This window comes from Hoplias malabaricus, chromosome 8 (genome assembly GCF_029633855.1).
Source record: "Hoplias malabaricus isolate fHopMal1 chromosome 8, fHopMal1.hap1, whole genome shotgun sequence".
Classification (NCBI taxonomy): domain Eukaryota; kingdom Metazoa; phylum Chordata; class Actinopteri; order Characiformes; family Erythrinidae; genus Hoplias; species Hoplias malabaricus.
In genome coordinates, this window is record NC_089807.1 from 2,509,571 (window position 1) to 2,527,027 (window position 17,457).

Below are 17,457 nucleotides of genomic sequence, written 5' to 3' on the forward strand. Positions count from 1 at the left end.
CATTGTGGGGACTTTACTTCCCCGTTATGTTAATCTTAAGTTATATTTTAAGGTGAATGTGTTAGGGTTACGATAGTAGTAGTTATGATTAAGGTCAGGTTACGTCTCCAGTAAATGAATGGAAGTCTATGTAAAATCCCCTTCAACTATAGAGACAAAAATGCTGTGTGTGTGTGTGTGTGTGTGTGTGTGTGTGTGAGAGAGAGAGAGAGAGAGAGAGATGCAGATGCAGAAGAGAGGCAGGCATCTCTAGCACCATAAGAATCTCTCCTACTTTATTGGTGTCTTCAGGCTGCTTGCGGAATTGCACAGTTGATTTCTACAACCCTGTAACGAGGACACAGTTGAGGTTGCCAGAAAATTCTTTATGTAACATTACTGGAACAGACACACACCACTACTGAGTTGCTGTACTTCCTAAAAAGTTCCAATCTGCAAAAATACCACTCAGTTTTCTGTGGAATATCTGGTTTGAAGGAATTTCACAGACTTATCTAGAATCTTATTACAGTTATATGCTTAAATTCAGTGGGCTCTTTAGAACAGACTGCAGGACTGGGTGCTTGATTTAATAGACCTGTAGCAATTGGACTGAATGAACCATGTGACTTGAATTATTAAACAATATGTCCCAATACGTTTGTCCGAATAGTAACTTTAGTAACCTCAAAAAGTGCTGAAATAGCCCATGTGTGAAAAGTTGTTCACATATGTCATAGAAACCATGACTCATCAGTCTGAGACCACTTTAATGCTAAGAGTCCAAGTGTGAAAACGCCTTAGCAAACAAAACAGCTAACACCCACACCTCCCCGCCCCTAAGATGTGCTAAGATCTATCCTGTGCTAAATTAGAGGAAATTCCATGAATCTGCATTGTTCCAGACATCCAGTGTTTCTGACATCATTAGTTTACAAACAAAGCCAACTCACAGGGTTTTTGAGGTGCGGGGTATGACATAGGGGTGGGTAAGGTGTAGAGTTGTAATAAAGAGGATGTTGTATTTGTTGTTCATGAATTTATTTTTCCGAGCTTTAATCCAAGGCCAGGGGTCAAATTTAAGGGCCGTTTAAAGGCTAAGCACCACTTAATGGACCTCCATGAATATTTCACATTATTGTAGTTACTGACAGATATAAGCATGAATTAAAATGAAAATAGCAGCTTAATTTGCTTTAAAACTGACAATTTTATTAAATTGACGGAAAAACCCGAGCTCGCTACGGAAATTCTTGAACGCAACCGTGACGTCACTGGTGGACAACAGCTGAACAACGCCGCGGTAAAACACCGTTATGACTGACTGTTATGACAGTATCTAGCTAAATAACCAACATTATTCATGACAATAGCCTAGCAATAAGCTAAACTCAAATGTAGAGGTACCGTTATTCTTGTAAATGTGATCGAAGTCGAACTCGAATTCATCCGACACTATAAACCTCCGTAATGCAGCTACGTAGCCGAGTATAATCTGAGCCACCGAGTTTAGCGAGTCAAGCTAACGTTAACTAACACCCACTAAAACAGGCGAAGTGAGTGTCCTTACCCTGTTTACCTCCATGTTACAGAGGCTCTTGAACACCTTTCGTTGGTGTCCTTACATGCCCATATTGTTGGAAAAGCGCCAGTGAAATGAGCTACAGATAACGGAGTGAGCGGAGGGTCCTTTCCAAAGTGCCCGTTTAAAGTGGACAAATTTAGTCCATTTTCTGGATATTTTGGGATCTTTGGGCCATTTGTTCACAGATGTCCCACTGTACATTGAATGATTGCAGCCAAAAACAACACACCTTTTCATCATTCTGCATTAAATTAAGTGCAGCTTCTAGAGTTGTTGTCCACCATCTACGTCACAGGCAAGACGCCTATTAGAGTTTCCCAACACCGCTGGGGGGGGGGGGGGGACCAACGGTTTTTTAAACCTTATTCCTTCAATTAGTAAGAAATAACATGTTTTCTGACGATCAATAAACACAAGTTAGGAACTCAAACTCCATTGTATTTGTTTGACACTTTCATATCGCTGGTGCTTAGCCTTTAAGCTGAAGTGACTGTAGTTTCAGATCTCTGCCGCTGTGGGGCGCTCTGTGTTATGGTAACAGAACACAGCAGGTGATGATGAGCCATAAACAGGAACAGAGAAACCGAAAAGCAGAAGCTAAAGGCACTCTTGTGTTTGTGAAAAAAAAAAACTTTTGAGAGGAGCGAGAGAGTGTCGCCAGGACTTTAGTCCAGCCCGGGTGCCATTTCTTTTGTGTGGAGTGTTGTTTAGATCCTGCGTGAGGAGTGAGGGCTCACCTGGCGCAGGTGGAGTGGACATGAAGGAGCTCGAGCTTTAGAAAAAACAACTGCACGAGGATTACAGCAGAGAGAAAGAGTTTGTATCTGAATTAAGTATACTTCTTTTTGACAGGACTGTGTTTCCAGAGCACCGGTGTTAGTATTGTCAGTAATATCCCATTATAGAAGCTATATGTGTCAGCATTACTAGTGCCTTAGCAGTACTTAGCGTAACTAGGGTAGTATGAGCAGTACTACTGTATTAGTATCAGAGGTACTACAGCGTAAATGTTACTATCAGCAGCACGTACAAGTATGAATATTAGCAGTAGTATTATATTAGTATTACTATTATCAGTAGGGTATTAATATTTATAAAAAATGTTTACGAGTATCAGCAGTACTACTACATTAGTATTACTATCAGTAGTGTATAAGAATCAATACTATGGCATTTGTGTTGTTATCAGCAGTATTACTTTATTAGTTTAATCTAATTAATATAAAAACAGTACAGTATACTAATATCAGCAGTACTAGAGCATTAGTATCACAAATACTACAGCATAAGTATTTGTATTAGCAGTATCAGTTTATTATTATTCTGATTATTATCAGAAATACTACAGCATTAATAATATTTAATTTGTTTATTAGTGTCAGCAGTTCTTGTGCCTTAGTATCAGAAACATTACAGTGTTAGTATTAGTATAAGTTGTAATAGTGATTAATGTCAGCAGTACTAGTATACCTATTAAGGGTACTAGAGTATTAGTATCAGTAGTACTAGTGTATTAGAATTAGTAGTGTATAAGTATCAGAAATACAGCAGCATTAATATAAGTGCAAGCAGCACTTGTACTGCTACACTACATTCTTAGTATCAGCAGTAGTGCTTTAGTGTCAACAATACTCCAACTTTATTATTAGTATCAGTAATGATAGCATTGGCAGGGATAGAGTGTTAGTGTTAGTAGTGTATTAGTACCTGAATCAGTCGGTTCTACACGGAATGATCACTGGATTGGGATTAGATGGATCAGTACTCAGAGCTGCATTGACACTTATATGGTGGTGGTGAGTTTGTGCGTGTTGCACTGGTACAGTTAGATCAGACACACAAAAATTAAACAATGTCCACTCACTGTCCTCTCTGTTAGACACACCTTCCTCGTTGGTCCTCCTTATAGATGTAAAGTCATGTAGAGACAGGAGGTCATTTATTGCTGCACAGTTTGTGTTGGTCATCCTTGGGTCCTTCATAATTGGACACAGGGCGCTGCCCACAGGATGTTATTGGCTGGATATTTTTGGTTGGTGGACAATTCTCAGTGCAGCAGTGAAACTGAGGGCTTTAAAAACTTTGTGTTTGATCCAGCTGTACTGACACAACTGGCACTAACACATCACCACAACGTCTGTGTCACTACAGCGCTGAGAATGCTCTACTACCCAAATCATACCTGCTCTGTGATGGTCTTGTGGGCGTCCTTACCATTGAAGAGTAGGGTCAAATGGCCAAATGTATGCAGAGAAACAGGTGGACAACCTCTGTAACTGTAGAAGTATAAAGTACTCCTGTATGGTCAGAGAGGCTGATAAAATGGATAAAGTGTAGAGTTCCAATCCAGTGATAGTTTAGTGTAGAGTGTTAGCATTCGTATCAGAAATACTACAGCATTACTGTTAGTATCAGCAGTACTAGTTTATTAATAGCAGCATTACTTCTACCTTAATATCAGTGAAATTACAATGTTAGTGTCAGCATTACTGCAGCATTAGTATTAGTATCAGCTCTGCTAGTACATTAAAAACAACAGTACTAGTTTTGGTGTCAGTGATACTATAGCATTAGTTTTATTATCAGCAGTATTTGTGCCTTAGTATCAGCAATACTACAGTGTATTACCATTAGCAGTACTTCGGTATTAATATTAGTGTCAGTAGCACTAGTGCAGTAGTATTGGAATCAGCTGTAGTAAAATGTTAGCATTAGCCTCTGCAGCAAAACAGTATTAGTTAGTGTTACTAATGCATCAGACCTATAGTATTAGTAACAGCAGGACTACATTAGTCAATGTATCAGTTGCATAGCATTAGTACTAGAAAAATTTCTAGTGCATTAACTACTGCATTATCAGAATTATTGGTACGGCAAATTCACATTAGTATCAGCAGAAGTGTGTATCAACCATACTATGGCAGTAGCGTTAGTATCAGCAGTCATGTATTTGTATTATCTCACATATATTAGAACATTAGTATTAGTATCAGCAGTTATTACTAGTACATTGGTGTCTGTATCAGTAGTATATTATGAATATTGTGACCATAGTAATAATAACAAGTTCATTAGTAAAAGTATGAGTGATATTCATTGTGAATTGCTTTTTACCAGATTAATATTAGTATAGGAAGTGTGTGCATTACTATTAATAAATACATACTCGTGCCAGTATCAATAGTTTTTTGTTGTTGTTATCAGGCTCATCAGCATCCTGTGCAATGCGTTTCTCCGGCTCCATGCATCTCCGAATTGGTGAGGCTGTGCACCTGCAGCCCACAAGTGCTGCCACACGTCATGCAGCGCTTTTCGGGAAAGCGGTACAGGCACTGGACCCTTACATCGTGGTGAAGGTGGATGAGTACCGTGTGGGCCAAACCCGCACCAAACACCGCACAAGCTCGCCAACGTACAATGAAGAGTTTGACGCGTGTGTCAGCACCAGTGCCACGCTCGAGCTCGCTGTGTTCCACGATGCTCCTATTGGATACGATCAGTTCATTGCAAACTGCACCATTCGCTTCCAGGACCTGATGGAGCCCACCAGCACCGAGGAGACATTCGAGGGATGGGTGAGTGGAGCTTGTGCTCTTGGTGTGAATAAGCACTTCCCATGTGGTTACTAAAATTTGCCAGGTGGTTACTGTGGTGCATTAGGTGATTGCTAGGGTGTTGCTCTGGTATCCCAGATGGTTGTTGAAGTGATGTAAGGTGATGATTTTGGTTTGTCTGATGGATGATATAGTGTTCCAGGTGGTTGCTAGTGTGTTGCAAACTTTTATTTTGCTTGATTGATTATAATTATACCAAAAGAATGCATTTGATCAATCAATGGCAGAACTACAGGACATACCACGCAAATTCATCATAGGCACTACATTTCACCTAATGCCCCAGCGTTTATTTTGGGGATTGTTTTATGCAAAGGTAATGATAGCTCATGGCTACATGATTTTTTGTTATAGCCACTTATAACTGTATAACCTACCAAAATACATATTAAACAACTAAAGGAAAGGCATTAGTTAAACTAGAAATGGCATCTGTTACATACGGCTTTATTTATGCTAACTAGCAGGGGAAAGGGATTGATAAAACATGCTCAAACACTCGGGAGAAATGTACAGTTTCTTTTCTCTTTAAGGAAGTGCACACAAACAAAATTAACGAATTAATATACATTTTGGACCAATTTAGTGTTAAACCAATTAATAGATGCACAATTATGCCCCTACAACTGATTGGTGAGTAGGTGGGTACAGTTGTGCCCCTCTCAATTCTGTGTGTTCCCTGAGTACAACAAGTAATCTAGAAAGGCCCCTGTTCGATTGGTATTTTTGTTGCTGTTATTTTCTATAAATTAAGCTTCAGTCCTTTTTATAATAAAAAGAAGGCCATGAAGATCTGGCTTTGATTTTGAACACTGAAAATGGTGACAGACTCTTTAGTTGTGGTTATGTACCCAGGCTGTGTTTGGATGTCACTGATTGGTCTGCTTTAGGAGCTGAATTTAATGACACAATGGCACAAACACAATTAAACTTTCAGCTTTAATACAAGCGTTCCAGTCCCGATCAGACTGTACAATTCAAGATAAAATTTTATAAAATATTTATTATAAGTTCAACTTATATAGGGCCTTGTCCCAAACCCAATGATGCTTTACAATCATAGAGAGGGGGAAAATTATATAAACACAAAGAAGAAAAGAGAGGTCTTGAGCAGAAATTTGAAGTGAGACAGGGTTGAACAGTTACGAAGAAGAAGAGGATGAGAGTTCAGAAATGTGGGGGCCAGCAGCGCTGAAAGGTCTGCCACCTGTAGCAGAAAGTCTAAAATAGGGCACAGTAAGAAGTCTAGAGTTAGAAGATCTAAGACTTGAGATATGACTTAAGATCAAAGAGATATGTGGGAGTCAGATCATGTAAAGCCTTAAAAGTTAGAAGAGCAGTTCTGTACTTAATCCTTGACTCAGCGGGTAGCTAAGGCAATCGTTAAAGAACTAAAGTGATATGTGCTCTACACTTGGTGAAAGTATGAGCCCTAGCTGCTGAACTTTGGATGTACTGGAGATCAGTTTAAATGGTAGAGCATAAAAGTGAGTTACAATAGTAAATAAGATGCAGGCATTAATTAACATTTTAGTATCACTATCACTAAGCATATGGTGTAATCATACAATAATTACGCAGATGGTAAAATGTAGATTTACTGATTAACTTAATGTGTGACTGGAAAGTGAGCGTCAAGAAGTCACCTAAGGTTCTGAAAAAAATTTAACTTATTTTTCCTGAATATTATATTTTTGTGAATTAATTTTTCCAACCCTTTTTGAAGAATATGTAACTAAATTAGAATTAAATCCAAAATGTCACAAATAATAACAAAACATTATATGAAGATGTCTCATGCAGTAGATATGACCCCTGTGCAGGCTGCACTATTTTTGAGACCCCTGCTGTAGCTTTTCATATAGATTCTATATAAAGTGCCTTTAGAGATGGTAAACAAAGCGGGAATTATGCCAGTACATCTGCTGAGACAACGTAGATTAACCAAAGACATGTAATGATTCTGGTTTAGTTTCTGTTTAGTTACAAAATGCAGTAAATTAATACAATTTAAGGGAGGAAGGATAAGCTTTGTGTACATTCTGCTCTTCTGGAATTAATTAATACCTAGTCAAATACTGATGTGAAGTGTAGGTTGCGTCTAAACTGATTTTAATAGATGTTTTAAAGGGTGTGTTTTGTGTGACTGCTGTTTATTATATTTCACGCTGTGCTGGAGAGGCCATGCGTATCACAGCATGTTTACATACTTTTAAATGCTGATTCTACTGAGTAAATACACACCCCTCAGCAGGTGAGCGCTCGCTCTCTGTCACACACACACACACACACACAGACAGGCAGACAAACACACACACTGTTTACTTTCACACAGCTGCTTCTATTACTTCACGTCTAGTTCGAATATGTTTGAAGGTTTTAGTGATGAAGTATGTGAAGAATTTATGACCTCATCTTAATATAATGTTTTAAAATAAATACGCTGTTTAATACATTGTTTTCTACTTGAAGCGTAGTTAAAGGCATGAGCAATGTAGTATTTTTAGATATTTTTAATTTAATCCATTGTTAGAAGCTTTCTACGGCACTTAATTTGTTTGTGATGAGAAGCTGAAGTTCCTCATCCAAAGCTAACATTGTGATTGAATCTCCCTGTGTTGCTCATCCCCATTCAGTTTGACATTGGTGTAGCTCCAGCCTCATTTTCCAGTTATTCCCAGTCATGGAAGAGTGTAGGAAATCGAAACCAGATCTGTTTGAAGAAACTGTGTTTGAAAAGGTCAAGTGTAAATGCCCTGTCTTGATTGGATGATGATCTGACCACTATGATCTGATAACTGTGATCGAAATTATTAATGCAGTGTAAACAGGGTCTTTCCTTTTTTCTGCTTGACAAATAGCCAATTAGTTAAATCAGCTGTGAGAGGAACGTGAAGATATTAACCCTTTTATGCTTGCTTTTGAAGATTTTATGAAGATATAGCTACACATTTTGTAGATCACTTAGTAATTATGCTGTGAACTGAAGCGCAGTGGTGATACATGGTAGAAACTGCAGATGAATATTCTCATAAACGTTGGACGTCCCTGTAGACACGTGCATGAGACTAGCGTAAGGGTTAGTATTGTCATTTTCAGTGTCTAAATAATAAGAACATGCACGTTAAACACTGTTTGTGAGTTGAAGTTCATTTAAAAACAGAAGTAAAAGTAGCGTCACCCAAAAAGTATTTCAATGACTTTAAAAACCACTAGGTCACAGAGTGTTTCAGCAGGTCCAGCATGTAGCAGTTTCAGTTTCACTGCAGTGAAGTCTCTGTGACCATAACCCTGGAAGACTTTGCTGAAGGATTTGACGACAGCCACATAAACATTAGTGAATTCTTTACTGATATTGGTTCTTTAAATAAGGAAAACAAACACCACTCCAACTCTTTCCAGAGCTATTGGACTGAGATTAATCACCGCAGATTTATTTGATGGCATTCCGCCATTTAGACAGGAGCATTAGCGAGGTCAGGGCTTACGTTGGATGATTAGTTATGGACCCCACCACAAATCATCCCAGAAGTACTGGACGGAGCCCTGATAACACAGTTCCACTGCTTAACAGCCCAGTGCTGAAGGGCTTGACACTCTGAAAGACTTGGCATTGGCGATAGTGACCTCAGACTCATGGGCAGCTGTCGTGCAGTGAAATCTAAAAGTGTAAATTTGTTAAGACTCTCCCACGTACATTAATGTTGACTCGGCGAGAGTACGAAAAGTGTATCGTGTTGCACAAATGGCCTGAGATTCAATAAAATAGTGAGCTTCACTTCCTCAAAATCATTCTCAAGTCAATTTCTCTCAGCGACCACATTTTTATAAGATATGTTTAGATATGTTCTGATGCTGACAGCTCTTTTCAGATGCATTTTGAGGTCTGTATGTGGCATTAGCCCTTCCCTCAACTGGGTCAGGTTTTAGGAATATTTGCTTTTGTTTAATTGTTGTCAATGGTAAAGATTTATATGGGTTTTTTTACATTTACTGGTTTATATTTGAGTTTCCTTGATGGAGGAGTTCACTGTTCATAAATATCAAATCAAATCACAAAGCAGCTTCACAGTTTTAGAACAGAACATTTAAATCAAAGCCCAGTGCGAGCAAGCCGAAGGCGACAGTGGCAAGGAAAAACTCCCTCGAGGCTGGAGGAAGAAACCTTGGGAGGAACCAAGACTCACAAAGGGGACCCATCCTCCTCTGATCAAACTATAGATTGAATTTTAAATGATCACCAATGAAGTGTCATTATGCTACATATATAATAATAAGGTGAGCAGCTGGTCTGGTCTGGTCTGGGCCGCAGGAGAATCCAGCAAACAATCTTCCATCAGTGGGCCACCATTTTCTCAGAAAACAGTAAAGGGAAGCAGTTAGTTTAGTTATGTTTAAATGCTGATTATTTAGAGGGCAGCCCAGTGGTTCACATGAAAATTTTCCAGCAAGCACAACAGTAACATCAGATTTGGCAAAGGCAGGTCAGAAACCCCTTCTATAACTTACACCTGAGCTTTCTAAAGAATGATGATGATGATGATGATGATGAAAAGTAGTGAGATATTGTATTTTGTCTGAAAGAGTCCTCTATTTACATCTCTGCCCTGAATAAGGATCCAAAACCTGCTTTAGAAGACATTTCTAAAGGAGTGTCTCTTTCCTCGGAAATGGTTGCATTACATGAAGTGCTTATGAAAACACAGCCTGTGATGAGCTTTTATATTAGAACGTCTGGTTCCATTCACCAACACTGAACTGAACTTCGTATGTTTCTGTAGAACAGATAATTTCACAGCAAAACAAACCACTCTCAATCTATTTAATATCTCATGCAGAAATGTTGTAATGCAGAAAATCTGTGTATTTGTCTTTCATCAGACTAACGTAACAACTGCTTTCTCACCACGCTCAACCTACTAAATATATTTAATTAATATTCTGGGACACGTTCAAACAGTACTTTCCAGAGTATTTTCAGGTGAAAACAAATATAAATATTTTTGTGATTAAAAATATGTGTGGTTTAAAACCTGCGAAGCTTCTTAGTATTAATCTGAGAACTAGATACTGATGTATTTCTGGCTAAAATGAATGACAGTGTGTTTAGTAGAAACTTTCCAATATATTACTGTTAAATTACAGTAGATGGCTGTGAATATTAATAAGTTTAAAGCATGTGTAAAATGCAGGAAATATCTGTATTGTTAAGATATTTCTGCTTAAGATTTAGAGTAACGTAAATGAAATGAGTTTTCCATCTAAGCAGAGTTTAGCTTTTTATGTTTCGTTGTGATTTCGAGATGTAATTGTGCTTCACACCGTTTTAAACCTAAAATTATAAATACAATGAAAATAGTAGTGTTCTTATAATTCTACCATTTTAAAAACGGACTTTTAGGATGTATATTATATACATTGCTTCATTCGGTCGTGAACACTGGACTTCAGACTGGACATTAAAACGGAACTGTGTGCTGTGGGCTCTGCTTGTGTTTCTCATTGGTAACTGAGTGTGAATCACTAGGTGAAATACAGGAAGTGCCAGTTGTCACCTCAGCAGCCAAATTAGGACCCTAGCTCACATCATGACTTCTCTACTCATTTCTGTGACAGTTGACAGCGCATATTCAGAATGTCCGACACTCTTAACACGACTTCAAGAGGTGTTAGCATTCTCTCGCTCTCGCTCTCTCTCTCTCTCTCTCTCTCTCTCTCTCTCTCTCTCTCTCTCTCTCTCTCTCTGCCTTTCTCTCTCTCACTCTCTCTCTCTCTCTCTCTGCCTATGTGCACAAAGCAATAGCATCCACAAAGCTATCTGGTTGCTAATTGCTTCAGTTTGTCAGCTAGTAATGCAAAAAACCCATTTTAATATTTACACTTAACTCATTGCTGTGACTTGGCTACTTAATGCTTTCCGTAGCTAAGCTACAGTTATTCTGCATGTTTCATAGCCACACAAGGCCAGTATATCTTTTTACAATTTTTTACGGTTTATTTTGCTAAGATTTTCTAAGTTGACACAAAGTTTGCGTCTAAACTCAAAGCTAAAGTACTGTGCTGGACCTTGTGTGCTGTAACTGTTTGTTAAGTTCACTTCATTTTTTCAGCGATTTGCCTGACCACAAACCACAGCAGCCTGAACACGCACACAAACACACAGCAGCTTTTAAGCTTTCTCTCTACAGACCAAAATAGACCGTATTAACAGAATTGGACCTAACAGCTATGTTAATACAGAGCAGAAACAAAATAGCGCATCACAGTGAATGGAGAAGAGCTTGAGTATGGATTTTGTGGTACTCTTATATTTTAATAAATGTATGTTTATCTTTATACATTTATAAAACATTTTTAATCCATGGGTCAAACACTAAAAATGTTGAATTGTAAAGTTTTGAACGTAATATCGTCTTAAAATGAAGACTCTTGACTGAACTTTTACTGACATTTTAATGTTAATACTACAAAGAGAAGATGATTATGGTGTCCTGGATTTGCAAATAGCTGTGGCATCAGACTCACAACATCCTGATGTTGGATCTGCATTAATCTAACCACAGTAATTTGCAACAGAAACTGCCCTGGGGCTGTGAAGGGTTAATTCACTGAGAGAGCTAAGGCACTTAGTGAAAAGTAAATCACTCTAGAGACCTGAGGGCAGAGACAAGACCAACTGACACCAGTTAAACTGCAGGGAATGTACACACACACACACACAACCAACAAGTTTATCTCCGTTTCTTTGTCCCAGCATGCTTCAGGGTGAAAGTTGCTAGTGAAATTTGCTCTTGTGAACAGAGAGACCAGTAAACACAGAGTTACACTAATTTTCATTTCAGGTTTGTTTTTCTTGGTTTGCTAAAATTCCTCATGCTTTACTACTGAGAAAATATATAAACCCTGTGTCCTAAATGTATTTGCAGTCCCATTTAGTGTGTGATTTCCACTAATTTAACCTGTAGCCGTTTTGATACAGATGCTAATTTGCACACACCCAGTTTGTATATCTCTATATAAATACATTGACCAGTAGAATTAAATATTTGGAGCAGCTTCATTTGAATCTGCCCAGCAACAACCATGGCCTAGAGGGGGCATAAAGCTCTACAGTTATAGGGCTCTGGAGCAGAGGAATTGATTTCCAAGGGATGATGGAGGATGATCATATACCTTGGGGAAGAGTTAGATTGGTGAACAATATCCAGAACTCAGTCCAACATCACTACACACACACACTCACACACACAGTCAACACTTTGCCTTTCACACAGCATCATAAAGATATTTCCATTAGAAGGGTAAAGGTTGGTAGGTATTTATATTTAGACTGAAGTCATGAAATAGAATGATGATTGTAACCAACTTCACGGAAAACTTCCTCCAACGCACAGCTGTGTGTGTGTGTGTGTGTGTGTGTGTCTGTGTGCATGGGTGTGTGAGAGGGGTGTGGGTGTGAGTGTGTCTTTAGGGGAAATTTACACATGTCTGCATTATCAAACATTTTTTTTGTGTCATTCTGCTCAGCTATGATTGTGTTTAATGGTCAGAATATATTCTATGGTTCATTGTATATACGGTAAATATATGGAAAAATGGAGAAAACACGTTTAACATGAAATTGCACAGAAGCCTCCAGTATAGTATAATATTACCCATATACTTTAAATAGGTTTCCTGTGTCAATTGGTAGAATGGACTAAAACTGCTGAGGATTTGTTCAGATGTGAAGTAGGAGTGGAATTTTGTATTCTCCTGTATTTTAAATACACTTTCTAATGTGGTCTGATGGTAAAAGATATCTTGCAGGAATTGTAGGAGTCCAGTTCATTCTGCTTTGGTTTTAAACTTCCAGGGGAACTAAAATACGTATTGCAGTGTTATTGCTCTCTGCATTGTTTATGCAAAATGCAGAACTAACGATTTAATAATGAATGAACGCATTTGCTGTGTATTGTGTATGTGATGTCAGGTCTATTGTCACTGTAACAACAGGGATGACACACAGCTGGACTTTTTTACACTAATATACACTCCATATAATTAATAAACATCCCTTAAAGTTACAGCACTCTAACACTGATAATTTCCCACCCTGTTAGGAGAAAACTAGCGATATATGAACTGTATAGGACAGTGAGCGGCATCATTTATTGGTCTTTATTCTGCTGTTTTATTAAGGTTTTATTGGACAAAAACACACACACTTTCCTGAAGAGTATTTTTAAATAATACTAAAAAATACTTCTTTGTTAATGACTTCAAATCAAATGACTGTTGCAATAGTTTCTTTGCAGATGATGTCAAATGGAGGGCAGGAAGTGATTTTTACAGTGGGATCTTGATGAGATGCTTTATTAAAGCCTGTGTTATGCATTTTTATGGTCACTCAAAATCATTTCAACCGATAAAAAATTGAAAAAGTTTTTATTGTTCAAATGTAGCTGTTTTACTTATAGATGTAGTTTTAAATCTAACACCAGCGCAGACACGGCATCACCAGAACCGTACACAACAAAATACTCACTTTGCAAGTGTCCCGTTCCACCTTAAATGGTGTGGCAGGTGCATGGCAGTCAATGAGGAGTGAATATTTTAATAAGCTCAGTTCTGTGGGTGCTGAGTATTCACTGGTAATGGATTTAAAATTTAATGTTACCTTTAGTAAACAACCATATAAGATTAATGTTGAGAGGCTTTGTGGTGCTGAATGTTGTGTGGTTCTCTTTGAGTGTCCTGTGGATTAACCGAGCAACAACAACAGTCATCATGAAACACGTTGTCACTGAGGTCAATCTGCTAAAAACAAGTTGTATATCTTGTAGTACTTTAGTGAGTCCTCTCAAGTGGTGTCTGGAGAAGAAGAGAGTTGTGTTAGTACCTCAATAACAGCTCATCTTACAGTTCAGTTAAAAATTTGGTCTCCATAACATAAGAATCACCTCGTACATGTTGAGATGTATTTGTTTGTACATGTCTCTTGTAATATCACTTCGTTAAAACAGTACAGGCTCCTCCCTTCTATTTTTCTTTTCCAGTCCTCCATCTGTATTTCACACAAAGTCTGAACCACGTGACTGAAAACAACCTATTCAATATATTTCATATTAAAATTTCCTCACTAACTCTTTATCTATTATCATTATCTCCCATTCATATTTCATGCGGTGATCCTTCTCCTTATTTAGGACGTTTCTGTTTTCACTGAACACAATACTGTCACCTCCACAGTGCCCTAAAGCTTTTAACACTTTCAGTGGGCTATTTTTATTCACCTTTGAACAATGGTGTCTTGAGTCCTTCTCTGTGTGTGTCATTCAATCGAGTCACAGATCTAATAGCTGAGTAGCGTCACATGAAATATGTACAAGGCACTTGAGTGGTCTTTCAGTTTCCTGGACCGCTAAACTGGAAATACTAGGAAAATTACACCAGTTAAAACCAATATGTTCAAAATGAAATATTTCCCAATTCTTTATTGGTTATAGGTCCATGTCTGGATTGAACAATGTGGCACACGTGTGGCTGTGGAAACAGCAGAAATCAAAATCAACCTGATTTTAAAAGCAGATTGCGGTCACTTTAATATTTGGTACTAAAATCCAATCCATATATGTGGAAATTCAACTGTGTCCCTGTCCAAGGATTTATGTTTTACTTTGAGGTATGAAGGATGGGGAAATGGCCTGGTCAAAGCGTTTTCATTTTGTTAAAAATGTTGTGAAACCAAAAATGTACGATGTATCTCAGTTATGGGAATATAAAACTCTTGGAATTTGGTGTTGTGAGAACTTCTTTCTTAGTAGTTCTTTATTACTTTTATATTGTTGATGTTGATATGACTCGGGGGACGGAGGAAACATTACTCATTACGTCAAGCTTGACATCGTATCAATAGAGGAAATGTTTTTGGTACCATATAGAACTCTTTTCTGAAAGGTGCTATATAGAACCATATATAGCACATCCTCAATCAACCTGAAGAACACTTTTCATGATGCAAAGAACATTTTCATCATGTTAAAGGACCTGAACAAGTGTTCAGGGTTCTATATAGAACCATTTCCTTTACTGTAGTTAATTTAATAAAGTGTGTAGACACTGTGTGAACAGCAGTTTCGGGCCACTTTTACCTGTTGTGTGAACATAGCCTTGGTGACTCCTGATTTAGACGATACTTGACCAGCAAAAATCTGAGCTGTAGTGTTTACCACAGGGTGTGATAACATTAAATTCAATTCCTAAAATGGACATGAGGGCTGTAAAATGGAAAAATCCAGAGGTTTTCATAATAGTGGCTGATCTACTGCTTTTCAGTAAATTTTTTATTTATCAGAGTTTGATTTTGGTTACGCTAGCATTAGCTCTGTTAGTGCTTTTGCTCAGGCATCATAGTGTAAACACCTGATCTGTTGTAAACTCAGATGGACGTTTGCTCATAGTTTTTGACTTGCGTTTATCAATATTTAAGCACACACACATTCACTCACTCGCTCGCTCACTCACTCACTCACGCTTATTGATTGCACCTTAGTCATGCTAATCATGCTAAGCATTAAATTAGTCTGAATATCTCTTGAAGTACATGCACTAGCTCGCTCATCGAGTGGGCAGCTGTGGTCTAATGGTTAGAGAAGAGAGCTTAATACTGAAAGGTCATTGGTTCAAACTCCCACGACCAGCAGGAAAATTGAGGGCACTGTCCTCCTCTCCACAGCTGAGGTGCCCTTGAAGAAGGCAATGAACCCACAACAGGGATGGCTACCTGCTGCTCTGTGTGTGTGTGTGTTCACTACCACAGATGGGTTAAATGCGGAACATACATTTCGTTGTACGTTGTACAATGACAAATAATTGCACAGTTCACATTTTATCTATTCGCTCGCTCTCTCTCTCTCTGTCTTTCACTCTTATTCTATCTCTTTCTTCATTTCTCACCTGCGCTATCTTGATATTGCTTTTCTTTGTCTTTTTTTTCTTTTGTTCTATCTCCTGTCCTCATGCTATGCTCATGCTCTGTTTCATACACTTGCCTCCTTTCTTTTTATATCTTCTCTCTTATCTCTCTCTTTGCTTTTTGTTCTCTCTCTCTCTCTCTCTCTCTCTCTCTCTCTCTCTCATTCTCTCTCTGTGTTTATAAAAAGTAGTTTAACCAGTCCTACATCTTCATACAGCATTGTGTGACACACAAACGCAAGTGCACACTGTGCTGATGCTGTTTGTTCTGCGGTGTTTCCTGTGTTTTCGGATGATCGGTGTTGCTCTATAAACAGGACTCTGCTACGTTTAGCACCACATTAAAGTGAGCGTTATTACTTATACGCAGTCCTACCCCATTTTATTACAAATGTGATATTTCCAGACGTGTTCAGTGTCTGTTACATACCACCACACATCACTTCTGTAGACTGAGATCTTTAACGAGTGGTTATTTGGTTTAAAAGGCTAGAGTTAAACAAGGCTTATCGCTATTAGCCTAAACACTTGTGTGTGTTTTCTGTGTGTACGTGCAAACATTCATACATGCCTGCACTGATCAGCCACGGCTTTTGTTCGACTGTTACTCTGTGTCATATACGTATACACACAAACACACGCACAAGTTTTTTGACCTGTTGATATATCAGTCAAGTAAAACACGTATATCAAATAATATAACTTTAATGGAAGAGTGTTTTTTTTTTTTTTTTTTTTTTCAATTTCAGACCATTGTGGTTCATTCATCCAGCTTTAGTCCTAATGGTGGCTTGTGTGAGTGTGTGGGGTGTGTGTTTGTGTGTTGTACAAAGTAAAACTGTATGTGTTACAGTGAACCTTGTTTGTTTGTTTGTGTTTATCAGGTTGATCTAGAACCAGAGGGCAAAGTATACATTGTGATCACTCTCAATGGATCTTTTACAGAGGGTAAGAGAAACACATGCACACACTCTGAATAATTCATTTAGAAGAGTCAGGGTTCCCTAGAAACCTTGAAAACTTGGAATGCATTAAAAAAAAACCTGGAAATCTAGAAACTGAGAAAATTGCTCAAATTTGAACAAAACCAAAACCAAAACCAACTTCATGACCCACTTAGTCAAATACTAAAACCAAAAACCATCCAAACTTAGAGTTTACCAGAAATAAGCTTCCTGAAATTGTTCCAGCATTACAAGAAACCCAGCTTCCTCTGAAACTGAGAATAATCGTCTACAGAATTTAATTCCATATTTTTTTTTAACTATATTCTCGCTGTTGTTAATAATGTGTATTCATCACAACTGGCTGAAATGCTAGTGT

At 38.1% G+C, this 17,457-nt stretch overlaps 1 protein-coding gene across 1 annotated transcript in view; it reads left to right on the forward strand.

Moving 5' to 3' along the window:
* Positions 1-2,151: 2,151 nt before the first annotated feature.
* The window catches only part of prkcha (protein kinase C, eta, a), a 32,970-nt gene continuing 17,664 nt past the window's right edge, over positions 2,152-17,457 (forward strand). Inside the window, exons 1-3 of the mRNA XM_066678702.1 lie at positions 2,152-2,380; positions 4,769-5,139; positions 17,019-17,082. Coding sequence (XP_066534799.1) covers positions 4,789-5,139; positions 17,019-17,082 — 415 coding nt within the window. The 5' untranslated portion in view covers positions 2,152-2,380; positions 4,769-4,788. The remainder of the gene's footprint in view (positions 2,381-4,768; positions 5,140-17,018; positions 17,083-17,457) is intronic.